Consider the following 13,173-nt stretch of genomic DNA (forward strand, 5'->3'; position numbering starts at 1 on the left):
TTTGATGAATTTCACAGACATTTAGCGGGTTTCACGGCGTGGAGGCTGGCTGAAACACTCTCCCCATACAATTCTAGTCAATTTCTAAGTCAAGAACATGCAGAGCTGCGCTAAATCCTGGCGTGTTGTCATCAGCAGGTCGGTGTCCGCCCGCGTGCCGTACAGGAATATCAGCAGAAAAGGGGACGTTTTTAACAAACTTAAAGCCACAACCGGAGATGTGTCGGCAAATGTGCGCTGTTTGGCCACCTCACAAGTTTTGTGGTCCAGGAAGATTGAACGAATTCTGCCGAGACACGATGAATTTTCCGAGAGACATATTGGACCGGGCGACAAAGAGAAAAGAGAGATGCTCAACACTCTCGGAGTTGAGGTAAAAGCTGTTTGTTTACTTGTTGATGTTAATACACTCTATTTATTTAAAATGCTTAAAAAGTCAGTATATTAAACTTTAAAACGTGCAAACATTTGATTTTCTGCTGTTGTTGTTGATGATGATAATGATGATGATAATATAAATAAGCTAAATTAATATTTTATATATATATTTGCTTATTTCAGTCAGTCTCTCAGCTTATTGAAAACACAATTCCCCCATCCATCCGCCTGGGAAGAAGTTTGAAAATGGACGATCCTGTGTGTAAGTTTCTCCTCTCGGAAGCGGCAGAATGAGGAAACACGTGTCGTTTGTTGTTGTGTGAATTCATCATTTATTTGCATTGACGGTGTGAAGGAAAACCGCAAGATTAAATCTGCTACATTTTGATATATTAAAAAAATATCCCTCGTGTTACATTATAACCTAACGCCAAACATCCATCCCATCGCGCTTTTCCATCAAATTTACATATTTTTTTTAATACTAAATATTTCGAATTGGTATTTTCTGATGAACCAGACTCTAACAAAGGAGTCCATCTGAGCGAGGAATGTAGGTTACACGCTCTTTGTGTGCCAATAGTCCATACTGGAGTGTTTTCCACCGTTAAGTCTTCCTTTGAACATATTAGGAGTTGTTTTTGCGGAGCCCGGCGAGCAGCACCAATCTCCTGCCGCCCTCAGCCGATGCCAATAGGATGACAATTAGAGTGTAAAGTTCAGCGTCACACGGCCAGTTTGATCTGGTTAGCAGTAGCATTACATCACGCGAGAGCCTCTCAACATACAAGTTTTGTCTAATAATTGACATTAAATAACATAGTACATGAGTCACACTTGCATATATAACGTCTAATAATGATTTCATATGGATTTTCGATGAAAAAAAAATTCATATGGTGTGAATAAACACGTTTTAATTTAAATTAATTCACATGCAATTTAAAATACCAGATTATTTATGAGAACAAATGTATGCATATAAAAAGTCATAATGAAAAACTATACATTTGAACTATAAAAAGAAAAAAGAGAGGTGTATTGTCTTAAAATAAATGTTTTATTTACTCTGAGGTTGTGCGAGGAGATTTCAGACATTTTTAAATGCATTCTAATTTTAATTTCTGGACATAAAAGTATAAAACACATTTATAAAGTCAATTCAATAGACTATATGCATTTGAATGGTGTTTTTAAAATTTATTATCTTACTGTATTAAAATGCATATTCTAGTTACTCTGATGTGTGTTAAATGGTTGTGGCATGTGCAAAAATGTATTTAAACAACTTCTATACTAACTATATGCAGTTAAATTAATGTTTTACTTATGTCTAACTGTATTAACTAACCAAACACATTAGATTTTTTTATATTATTATCTTGGAGTGAGTGGCTTCAACATATTTATGCTTGTGCAAAAAGTCATTTAGAAACCCTATATGCTAACCAAATGCATTTGATTTTTTTCAATATATAATTTTCTTATTGTATTAAAATGCATATTCTAGTTACTTTGAGGTTCGCCATATGGCAGGAGTCAGTGAGTTTAACAGATTTATGCATGTGCACAGAAGTCTTTTAGAAAACTAATATACTAACCAACTAAATAAATAAGTATATGTATGTGTGTATATGTATGTGTGTGTATATGTATGCATATATGTGTGTGTGTATATATATATATATATATATATATATATATATATATATATATATATATATATATATATATATATATATATATATACGCATAGAAACCATATTTTTTATTATTATTATCGTACTGTATTAAAATAAACATTCTAGTTACTGAGATTTGCCATGTGGCAGGATTCAGTGACTAAGACATTTATACACATGCAAATAGTCATTTAGCAAACCTATATGCATTTGAATGTTTGTATTTATTTATTTATTATTATCTTACTGTATTAAAATGCATATTCTAGTTACTAAGGTTTGCCATATGGCCAGAGTCAGTAACTTTAATACATTTAAGCATGTGCAAAAATGTATTTAGAAAGCTTATATGCTAACCAAATGCAATTGATTTTTTTAAATTATCTTACTGTATTAAAATGCATATTCTAGTTACTCTGAAGTTTTTGGCAGGAGTCAGTGAGTTTAACACATTTATGCATGTGCAGAAGTCATTTAGAAAACCTTCATGCTAACTATATTAATTACAATGTTTTTATTATTATTTCTTTATTATTGTTTTATTGTTATAAAATGCACATTCTAGTTACTGAGGTTTGCTTTATGGCCAGTGTCAGTGAGTTTAACACATTTATACACATGCAAACAGTCATTTAGAAAACCTATATGATAACCATATGCATTTAAATGGTTTTTATTTCCTTATTATACTCTTACTGTATTAAAATACATATTCTAGTTACTGAGGTTTGCCATATGGCTGGAGTCAGTGAGTTTTCTCCTGCGCTTGTGTGTGTGTCTTTAATGAAGCGAGCCATGCTGAAGCTGATGGGGGGGCTGGACTGGATTCTGCTGGTTCAGCTGCACAGAGCTTGATCTGCAAATCCTGCGAAAAATTCACTGCTCAACTATAATGGGCCGCTTTGCCTCTCTAAACTTTCCCGTTTGTAGTTTTTATTTATCTTTATACTTTAAAATAGTTTGAAAAAATAAAATCAGCTCTCTGCCTCATCTTCGCGCAAATATTCAGCATGAAACTTGACAAAATGAACATCCTACTGATGTTAGCATTAAAAATAATGTGTATTTCTATCCTCTCTGCTTGCTTTTCCTTTCATCTTTGCCCTGTTCAGTTGCAGTGTTGCTAAGCTGCAGCACAATGCCTCGGGAATTTGTTTCGGTATGAACTGGCTTTAGTGCTTGCTTCAAGCTACAACCATTAAACTAGTTACCTAGCCATCAGGAAGTGTCCCACATGTGCCCTTTATTTGCCTTTCCGCTAGTAAATTATAAATCGCAAAAAATGCATGTATTAATCAGTGAGATCATGTGCTCTTCTATTATTCAGCAGTTTAATGTAGGTCACACTGTTCCCTGTTGTCATTGTTGAGATGTTTTTGTAGGTGTGTGTGCAAATACCAGGTATATTTACTAGTAAGCATGAAGTCATTTAGTATAGGTCATGTGAGAAATTTCTTAGAAATAAAACCGTTTCAGTTTGATGTTAAGTTAAATAATGTTTATTTATTGTCCATCATAGCAGCTAAGAGATAAATCCTTTTTTAAAAGTTTTAAAGCCATCTGTTGGGTCCTAAAGTATTAAAAGTTGATAAATCGGAGGAATTTAAGGCCCTTAAAAAGTCTTAAATGCTATTTAGCAAGGTATTTAATTTTATAGCATTTTTGATTATGCAATGAATGCTAAAGTTTGCCTGAATTAAATCTGCGTCTGCGCTGTGTAGTTTTACGAAATCAGTAAAGTCCTACTAGATTTGACATCATGCTGCTTTGTTTACTGCATTAACCAAGGCCACACTATTATTTCTGCAGTTCTATAGGTGCCAACCTGCTGAATTAGCTAGATTTAATAGATTTGTATTCAGAATATGAATAATGTTTTAGTTTTGGATAAATTTCGTACAGTAATATTTGGTAAATATACTGTAAGTTAAAATCTCGCCAGTATTTCCGGTTGAAAAGTGATTATAAGGTCTTTAAAATGTATTGAAAGAGTCTTAAAAAGGGTCTTAAAAGGTATTGAATTTCACTCTCTGATTCCTGTAAATACTCTGAAAGAGGAGTTCACCCAAAAATGAAAATTACCTCAACGTTTACTCTCGCTCATGTGGTTTTAGATCACAAAAGAAGATATTTTGAAAAATGCTGGTTGAGCCATTGACTTTAATAGTAGGAAACTAAAATACTATGAAGGTCGATGGGTCTTAGAAACCAGCATTCTTCAAAATATCTTCTTTTGTGTTCAACCGAAGAAAGTAACTCAAATTGGTTTTAAACAAGTGAAGGGTGAGTAAATAATGGCAGAATTTACATTTTTGGGTGAACTATCTCTTTAAAATCGTTTTCTGTTAGCCTGAAACCATGTGTATTGGAAAATGTGTCTGACGACGTCAAATTATTTGTTTGCGATCACACCAAACCAAAAGCAAAACCTTTATGTACCTGAGCACTTATCATTAATCTAGAGTGTTTTTACATGCTGATTGTGTTTACCGGGTCTTATCTCTGTTTAATCACTGCAGGTGAGAACGAAATTCTTGATTCGCTTCAAAAGATTGCGTCAAAGAACAAGATGTGGAGGTCCTACATTGGAATGGGCTATTATAACTGCTCCGTCCCACCAGTCATACAAAGAAACCTGCTTGAGAATTCAGGATGGTATGTGACTCTTTGCTGAAGTGTTTTTCTCCTTCTAATAGAGTAAAATAAAAAAATTGTCATTTTATTGACCTAAATAAAAAAGTGAAATTATTAGCCCTCCTCTCTAATTTTTATTCTTTTTAATTTCCTGAGTGCTGTTTAACGGAGCAAGGACATTTTTAAAGCATTTATTTTTTCCTTAGGAAGAAAGTCTTATTTTTATTTATTTTTACTTTTTATTTATTTTTTAATAAATCAATATTTTTAATAATTTTTCCAATTGGTTACATATTTGGCCTGCACAATATATTGTTTGAGTATCGTTAGTGCAATGTGTGCACATCGCAAGATATGCAATGTTGAGTTGGCATTACAGTTGACCAGAATCCACATAACGAACTGAACTGAACTTCAACACTACAAACTGAACGACACTGTTCCAGTTTACTATGATCTTCTATGTGAAGCTGCTTTGACACAATCTACATTGTATAATCGCTATACAAATAAAGGTGAATTGAATTGAAAATAACAAAACACACAAGATTTGTGGAGACACTGCAGAAGTGAACCATTATAGGGTGAAAGTTGCAAATTTTCACGCGTTTTTAAAGTCTGTGAGCATTTTAAGAGAACAAAGTTTCATTAAGTTATGTTTATTTAAGACTGTAGTTTTTTTATTATATGAATATAATAAAGTACATAACATATATTTATATTTCACTCGCATACAAAATCATCCCAATCAATCGAAAGGAAAGACTTTCCAAAAAGAGCCATTTAAGTAATCTGCTGAAATTGTATTTATATCACAGGAAAAAAAATATTGCAATGTCAAATTTGACCAATATCTTGCAGCCATACCACTGTAGATATCAAACCACTGTTGCCCAATAACTTACCTATTTTACACCCAATTAAATTAACAAGTTAAGACTTTAAATTGCACTTTTTAACACAATTGTTCACCCAAAATTAAACTTTGCTTGTTGCAAAGCTGTTTGAGATTTTTGTTGTTGTTCTGTTGAAAACCTGTAGCTTTCAAAGTAGGTAAAACAAATATTATGGAAGTCAATAGTTAAGTAAAATTTTTAGTTTGTGTCTTGATTTATTTATTTTTTTCCTGTTTATTTGATTTATGGATTTTCCCCTGACGATAATAATTAAAGTGTACTTAATACTTTTTATTTTTTCATAACAATACTTTTTTTATTTTTTCTACTATGTGAACTCAATGGTTACATGATTTCAACTCTCTTAAGGATATCATAGTTTGTGTTCAACAATAAAGACATTCAATAGAAGTAAATAATCATATTTTAATGATATAAATTATAATTTTTGTGTGAACTATCCTTTTATCCCTTTTAAACTTAATACCATTATTTTGCATAATAACTAGTAAAATATTATGTACTGTCATCATGTAGAAGACAGAAGTAATAAGTTATTAGAAATTAGTTATTAAAGGGCACCTATGATGCAAAATGAACTTTTGGAAGCCATTTGGAAACAACTGTGTAGATGTAGTGTTGGAGTAATATAAACAAGTCACTTTTTGTTGTTGTTGTTGTTGTTTAGAATCCAAATTTTGAGGCCTGCCTAGAGCTGGGCTGATGAATTTATATATATTTTTTTTTTTTCATCGAATCGCAAAAAAAATTGTCAATAACACTGATAAGCTCTGGACTTTTTTTTTTTTTAACTCTATATTGATCTAAAAGCCAATCACACAGCAGAAATGTGTAACAATAGAAATCTAGAAGTGTGTTGATATTAGAGATGCACTGAATTTTCGGCTGCAAAATATTATCGGCCACCGAAAATAGGTTATGCTGCTATATAACGGACCCTCTAACTTTTGTGGCTTCAGATTTTTAAATATGGAAGCATTAACAACTGATATCGAATAAATAAATATATAATGCTTTTACATTACTGTATTTACAGATATAGACTAATAATAAACTCGGCTTATTAAGAAATTATAAAATAATAGCTTATTTTTACATTGCAAGATGCTCCAAAACTGTATTAAAACATGGTTAACTCCCAAAACACCGTTAACTCATTTATGTGAATGCCTTAATGAAAAATCATAAACATTTTCTCATTTAACTGCATTTTGCAACTCAAAGAGGGTATTTTCAACTGTAGGCAGCACACTAAACCAAGAAGGATCCCGACTTCTGTCAGAAAAGGCAAACATGTTGATATTTCTCAAGAAGAATGGTTAAAAACTGAGAGTCAGTTTCCTTCAAACCATTGTACGTTCTTTTACAGGAAAAAAAAATATTAGTTTCACAATTATTGGTTTCATTTTATTTTACATTAAAAACGTCATAATTAAATAAAGTGTTGTTAATTCTGTTCAATTTGTTTTTTCATTAAAAAAACACTTCAAAAAGTACCGATAAGAGAACCGTTAAAGTACTGAACCGATGAAGTGGTATCAATAAAAGTAGTAATACTATTAAAACTCTAATGATACCCATCCCTAGTCCTCAGACACCAAAATGTACATATTCTGCATTGTATAATAAATAATCTGATGGGTATTATGAGCTGAAACTTTACACACATTCTGGAGACACCAAAAACTTATCCTAGATCTCATAAAAGGGGTAAAATAGGTGCCTATTAAAACTATTATGCTTTTAAAAAATCTTCATTAAAAGCACTTGTGAAAATTGAAATCTTTTTCAAATATTTCCCAGGAAGCCTAATGATTTTGCATAAACTTGTATACATGTTTTTTTTTTTATTGCATAAAGGAGTAGCATGGCTTAAGGTTTTGGATTAGGGCTTCAGTGACTGTTTGTATTCTCTACAGGGTGACCCAATACACACCGTACCAGCCTGAAGTCTCTCAGGGCCGCCTGGAGAGTTTACTCAACTATCAGACCATGGTGTGTGACATCACAGGGATGGCAGTGGCCAATGCGTCGTTACTAGATGAAGGAACCGCCGCTGCAGAGGCCATGCAGCTCTGCAACAGGTTACTGCAGGAACATTTTATATTGCTTTTGTTTATTCTGTTAGCCAACACCTGAACCAGCCTGTCCAGGTCTTGGGTGTTCAGGATGTTCCCTCCTTGGGGCAAGGAGGGATAATTGACACTCGTCTGTTCCTTTTCAAAGGCAAAACAAGAGAAGAATGTTCTACATCGACCCACGCTGCCATCCTCAAACGATTGCAGTTGTGCAAACCAGAGCCAAGTACGGAAATGCAGTCTCTCTCTCTCTCTCTCTCTCTCTCTCTCTCTCTCTCTCTGTCTGTTTGTCTGTCTGTCTGTCTATTTGTCTGTTTGTCTGTCTGTCTGTCTGTCTGTCTATTTGTCTGTTTGTCTGTCGATCTTTCTGTCTGTCTATTTCTATTTATGTTTGTTTTTATAGCCATCTCTGTTTTTCTATCGGTCTATTTCTATTTGAATGTCTTTGTTTTTCTATCTGTCTGTTTTTCTGTCGTGCTCTCTGTATATCTGTTTGTATAACTATATATCTGTCTGTCTTTCTGTCTGTCTGTCTATCTCTCCATCTTTCTTTCTGTCTGTCTTTCCATATTTCTGTCTGTCTGTTTTTCCGTCTGTCTGTCTGTCTTCATCTGTCTGTCTTTCCGTCTTTCCATCTGTCTGTCTTTCTGTCTGTCTGTCTTTCTATCTTAACATCTTTCTTTGTCTGTCTTTCTATCTGTCTGTCTGTCTATCTTTCTGTCTTTCTATCTTTCTGTCTGTCCGTCTGTCTGTCTTTCTATCTATCTTTCTACTTGTCTCTGTCTGTCTATCTTTCTTTATATCTTAACATCTTTCTCTGTCTGTCTTTCTGTCTGTCCATCTTTCTCTGTCTGTCTTTCTGTCTGTCCCTTTCCGTCTGTCTGTCTTTCTATCTATCTTTCTACTTGTCTCTGTCCGTTTGTCTGTCTTTATTTCTATCTTAACATCTTTGTCTGTCTGTCTGTCTATCTTTCCATCTTTTTCTGTCTTTCCATCTTTCTATCTATTTTTCCATCTTTCTATCTGTCTGTCTTTCCGTCTGTCTTTCTATCTTTCCATCTTTCTATCTGTCTGTCTTTCCGTCTGTCTTTCTGTCTTTCTATCTTTCCATCTTTCTATCTGTCTGTCTTTCCATCTGTCTGTCTGTCTGTCTTTGTCTTTCCTTTTTTCTGTCTCTTTCTTTCTGTCTGTCTTTCCATCTTTTTATCTGTTTTTCCATCTTTCTCTGTCTGTCTTTCTGTCTGTCCCTTTCCGTCTTTCTGTCTGTCTGTCTTTCTATCTTAACATCTTTCTTTGTCTGTCTTTCTATCTGTCTGTCTGTCTATCTTTCCATCTTTCTATCTGTCTGTCTTTCTATCTTTCTACTTGTCTGTCTTTCCGTCTGTCTGTCTTTCTATTTGTCTCTTTCAGTTTGTCTGTCTGTCTTTGTTTTTCTATCCATGCCTGTTTTTCTGTCTGTCTGTTTCTCTATCCATCCTCCTTTCTATCTGCCTCTCTGTTTTTCTGAATATCTTTCCGTCTGTGTGTTTTTCTGTCCATGTCCCTTCTGTTTATCCCATGTCTGTCTGTCTTTCTCTATATAGTTTGTCCCTTACTTTTTTCCATCTAAGTCCATAGCTATCCATCAGTCTCTCTTTCTACCTGACTTGCCTGTCTCTCTCAATCGTCCATCTCTATCTATCTGCCAGTCTCTCTATTCGGAAGAGCTTTATTGGCATGACTTGTCAAGTATTACCAAAGCATAGCAGATTACATAAACAATGAGTAAAATCCTATCTATATATCTCTATCTCTTGTATCTTATACACAAAACAAACACAATTAGAATTCTAATAAATACATATACAAATACGAAAGAAGACTAATATGAGGATTAAAACAGATTATCAAAGACAAGTCTCTCTATCTGTCTGTATTTCTATCTCTCTCTCTCTCTCTCTCTCTCTCTCTCTCTCTCTTTCTATCCGTCTGTTTCTTTCTCCATCCGTTTCTCTGCTGGTCTAGACTGACAGACTGAATGTGTTGTCCTTCAGTTATATCGGTGTGCAGACACTCCTCAAACTTCCTCATGAGATGGACTTCAGTGGTAAGGATGTGAGCGGTGTCCTCTTCCAGTATCCAGACACCGAGGGCCGGGTGGAGGATTTTACTGCACTCGTCGACCGTGCTCACAAGGGTGGTGTACGTACCTCACATTTACAATAACTCCAATTTTCAGATATGTTTTGTGTATCAAGGCAGAAAACTGCAGGTAAATAGGCTGGAAAAAAACTATATTAGTAATCACCATACTTTCTCAGCTGACCTATTTATGTTTAGTGCATTCAAACATATACAGATTCTGAAAACTAACCAAATTTTGGCACAAGCAACAAATACCTCTTACTCTATTGACTGATCACTCTGTGTGTGTGTGGGTGGAAAAATATGGCGCATTGCATTTAAGAACTGTATCTTTCAATTAAAATTCACTGACACACTTAAACACAAATGTTACACTTCAACACTTTATGAAATCCTAAAATGTCTAAGTAGATAGGTGTGATTTTCATACTTTTAGGGTGAACTAAATGCCCTTTTCCTTTGATGCACATATGCATCAGAGCATCCCTATCAGACTTGATCTAAACAGCAGACAGTGATTTATTTCTTTATTTTCCTCTTCTCTAAAGGCTCTGGCCTGCTGTGCCACAGACCTGCTGGCGCTCTGCGTGTTGCGTCCTCCGGCTGAGTTTGGAGTGGACATCGCCCTGGGCAGCTCTCAGCGATTCGGTGTTCCTCTCTGCTACGGAGGTCCCCACGCTGCCTTCTTCGCAGTGAAAGAAAATCTGGTCCGCATGATGCCAGGCAGGATGGTCGGAGTGACCAGGTGAGTCTGACGTTTAGTTTAGGATATCACATTCAACTTAATTTATCTTTATTTCTGTAGCGCTTTTACAATGTAGGTTTGTGTCAAAGCAGCTGAACATAGAAGTACTAGTAAACTGAAACTGTCAGTCCAGTTTTCAGAGTTGAAGTTAAGTTCAGTTCATTTCAGTGTGGTTTATTTTTCACTGCTGAAAGTCCAAACACTGAAGAGCAAATCCATCGATGCGCAGCTCCACAAGTCCCAAACCAAGCAAGCCGGTGGCAATGGTGTTCTCGTTCAGCATGATAAATTGGTGAAGAGTAACACAGAGTTGCATGAAAATTCTATAAATGTGCATAATAAATGTAATGAGCCAGTTGAGTTGGATACATTTTTAATCTGATAAAATAAATTCATAATGATAAACGCATTCACTGAATAAATTTCTTAATGTGCATCAGAAAAGTCAAATTATTTATTTTATTTTACAATTTTTTTAATATGAGATTCTGGTTAGTCTAGTTAAATCGCATTGTGCAAACACATGAATGAAAGTCTGATCTTATAATGATTTTGTATATGTACCTACAAGTAGTGTTGAATAAGTTGCATCAAAAAAGTTATTAATTGCTGATTTCTAATCACATCAGTTTTTTTTCAATTACTTTTATAATGGCTACATTTGAATAGTAATAATCTGGTCACCCAATGCATGGACAATAGAAATCAACTATTTAATTCTAATTAAAAGAAAAAAATTTAAAGTCAAACTGTCTTTAGCTTTTTAAAAATAAACATTAAAACATAATTTTAATAAAAAACATTCTTTAAATAACGAAGTTAAACTTATCAAAACATGAAACAATGACATCATATTGTCGTGTTTATTGATATTTTGTCAAATTTATTAATTCATTGTTTATTTTTATATGTATAAAAAAATGTGTTATTTTGAATTCTATCTATCTATCTTTATTTATTTATTTATTTATTTATTTATTTATTTATTTATTTATTCATTCAAGGGGAGTATAAGTAAGCTGTAATTAAGTGACCTAAAATGAACAATCCCTTTCAGTTAAGTAATTTAATTCTAGTCACTGCAGAAATGATAATTCATAGATTGTGCTAGTTTTCCCAGGTCATTATGATTTTTATTCTCCTGAACATATAAGATTCAAACAGTGTTTTATTCACAGCAAAATTACACTTTGTCCATTAATTAAATTCACAACTTTTGAATGAAAACAGTGCTAATGCAGTATTATGAATGGTCCCGTTAAAGAGATGCAGCTGGCAAAGAGGTGTATCGTCTGGCTCTTCAGACCCGAGAGCAGCACATCCGCAGAGACAAAGCCACCAGCAACATCTGCACAGCTCAGGTACAGCAGCATTTTTTCTTTCTTTTTCAAATATTTCCCAAATGATGTTTAACAGAGCAAGGAATTTTTTCACAGTATTTCCTATAATATTTTTTCTTCTGGAGAAAGTCTTATTTGTTTTATTTTGGCTAGAATAAAAGGGGTTTTTATTTATTTATTTTTTTTATTTAAGGTAAATGTTATTAGTACTTTTAAGCAGCATTTGTTTTCGATTTGTCTACAGAACAAACCATAGTTATACAATGACTTTACTAATTATCATAACATGAATAATTAACCTAGTTAAGCCTTTAAATGTCACTTTAAGCTGAAAACTATTGTCTGGAAAAATGTTATGTGCTGTCATCATGGCAAAGATAAAAGAAATCAGTTATAAGAATTGAGTTATTAAAACTATTATGATTAGAAAGGTGTTGAGAATATTTCCATTAAGCAGAAATTTGGGAAAAAATATACAGGGAGGGCTAATAATTCAGGAGGGATAATAATTCTGACTTTCACTGTATATTACTGCTGAACTCAACTGCAATGTGTTGAATTTTCAGGCTCTTCTTGCCAATATGGCTGCCATGTATGCACTTTATCATGGTTCTCAAGGACTGAGGCACATCGCCGAGAGAACCCACAATGCAACACTGATTCTCGCTGAAGGCAAGTTGGAGAACTCGCTGTTGATTCTTGTTTAATGAGAAAAGGATATATGCAGAATGACTTTTCATTTTCAGTAACCAGGGTGTCCGCGGGGTCTTAAAGTATTAAAAGCCGATAAATCAATTATGAGAAAATTAAAGCCCTTAAAAGGTATTCAAGTCTTAATCACATTTTTACGAGGTCTTAAATTTCGTTCAAGTGTTGTCCATAGTGTTCGACTCCAAAAAAAGCATTGTTATATATTTATTTTCTTCCTAATATTTACAACAGTGTGCTCGATCCATACGATTGGTTCTACTAGTAGGCTCAGAAGGCTGTTATCCATCCACATGGTTAATCAGCTATACTAATAGAGAAGACTCCAGATCCTGATCTGTTTTTACATTACGGTGATGGTAGGGGTAGACGTTTATAAAATACAACTAATGGAAAATTTAATAAATAATATAAATAATTCTTGTTAACTTCCGGCCGAACAGTAAGTGATCTATAGCTGATTAACCATGTGGATGGATGACAACAGCCTTCTGGGCCTACCAGTAGGCGCAGAATGCCCTCACTTGCCCATATCTATCAGCTGAAAACCCTGATAACGCCCATTCA

The 13,173-nt window shown here is 34.0% G+C and overlaps 1 protein-coding gene across 1 annotated transcript in view; it reads left to right on the forward strand.

The window, feature by feature from the left end:
• The window catches only part of gldc (glycine dehydrogenase (decarboxylating)), a 37,698-nt gene continuing 24,525 nt past the window's right edge, over positions 1–13,173 (forward strand). Inside the window, exons 1-9 of the mRNA XM_056458754.1 lie at positions 1–373; positions 562–640; positions 4,580–4,715; positions 7,531–7,695; positions 7,838–7,915; positions 9,723–9,870; positions 10,362–10,558; positions 11,823–11,919; positions 12,465–12,570. Coding sequence (XP_056314729.1) covers positions 98–373; positions 562–640; positions 4,580–4,715; positions 7,531–7,695; positions 7,838–7,915; positions 9,723–9,870; positions 10,362–10,558; positions 11,823–11,919; positions 12,465–12,570 — 1,282 coding nt within the window. The 5' untranslated portion in view covers positions 1–97. The remainder of the gene's footprint in view (positions 374–561; positions 641–4,579; positions 4,716–7,530; positions 7,696–7,837; positions 7,916–9,722; positions 9,871–10,361; positions 10,559–11,822; positions 11,920–12,464; positions 12,571–13,173) is intronic.

This window comes from Danio aesculapii, chromosome 5 (genome assembly GCF_903798145.1).
Source record: "Danio aesculapii chromosome 5, fDanAes4.1, whole genome shotgun sequence".
Classification (NCBI taxonomy): Eukaryota; Metazoa; Chordata; class Actinopteri; order Cypriniformes; family Danionidae; genus Danio; species Danio aesculapii.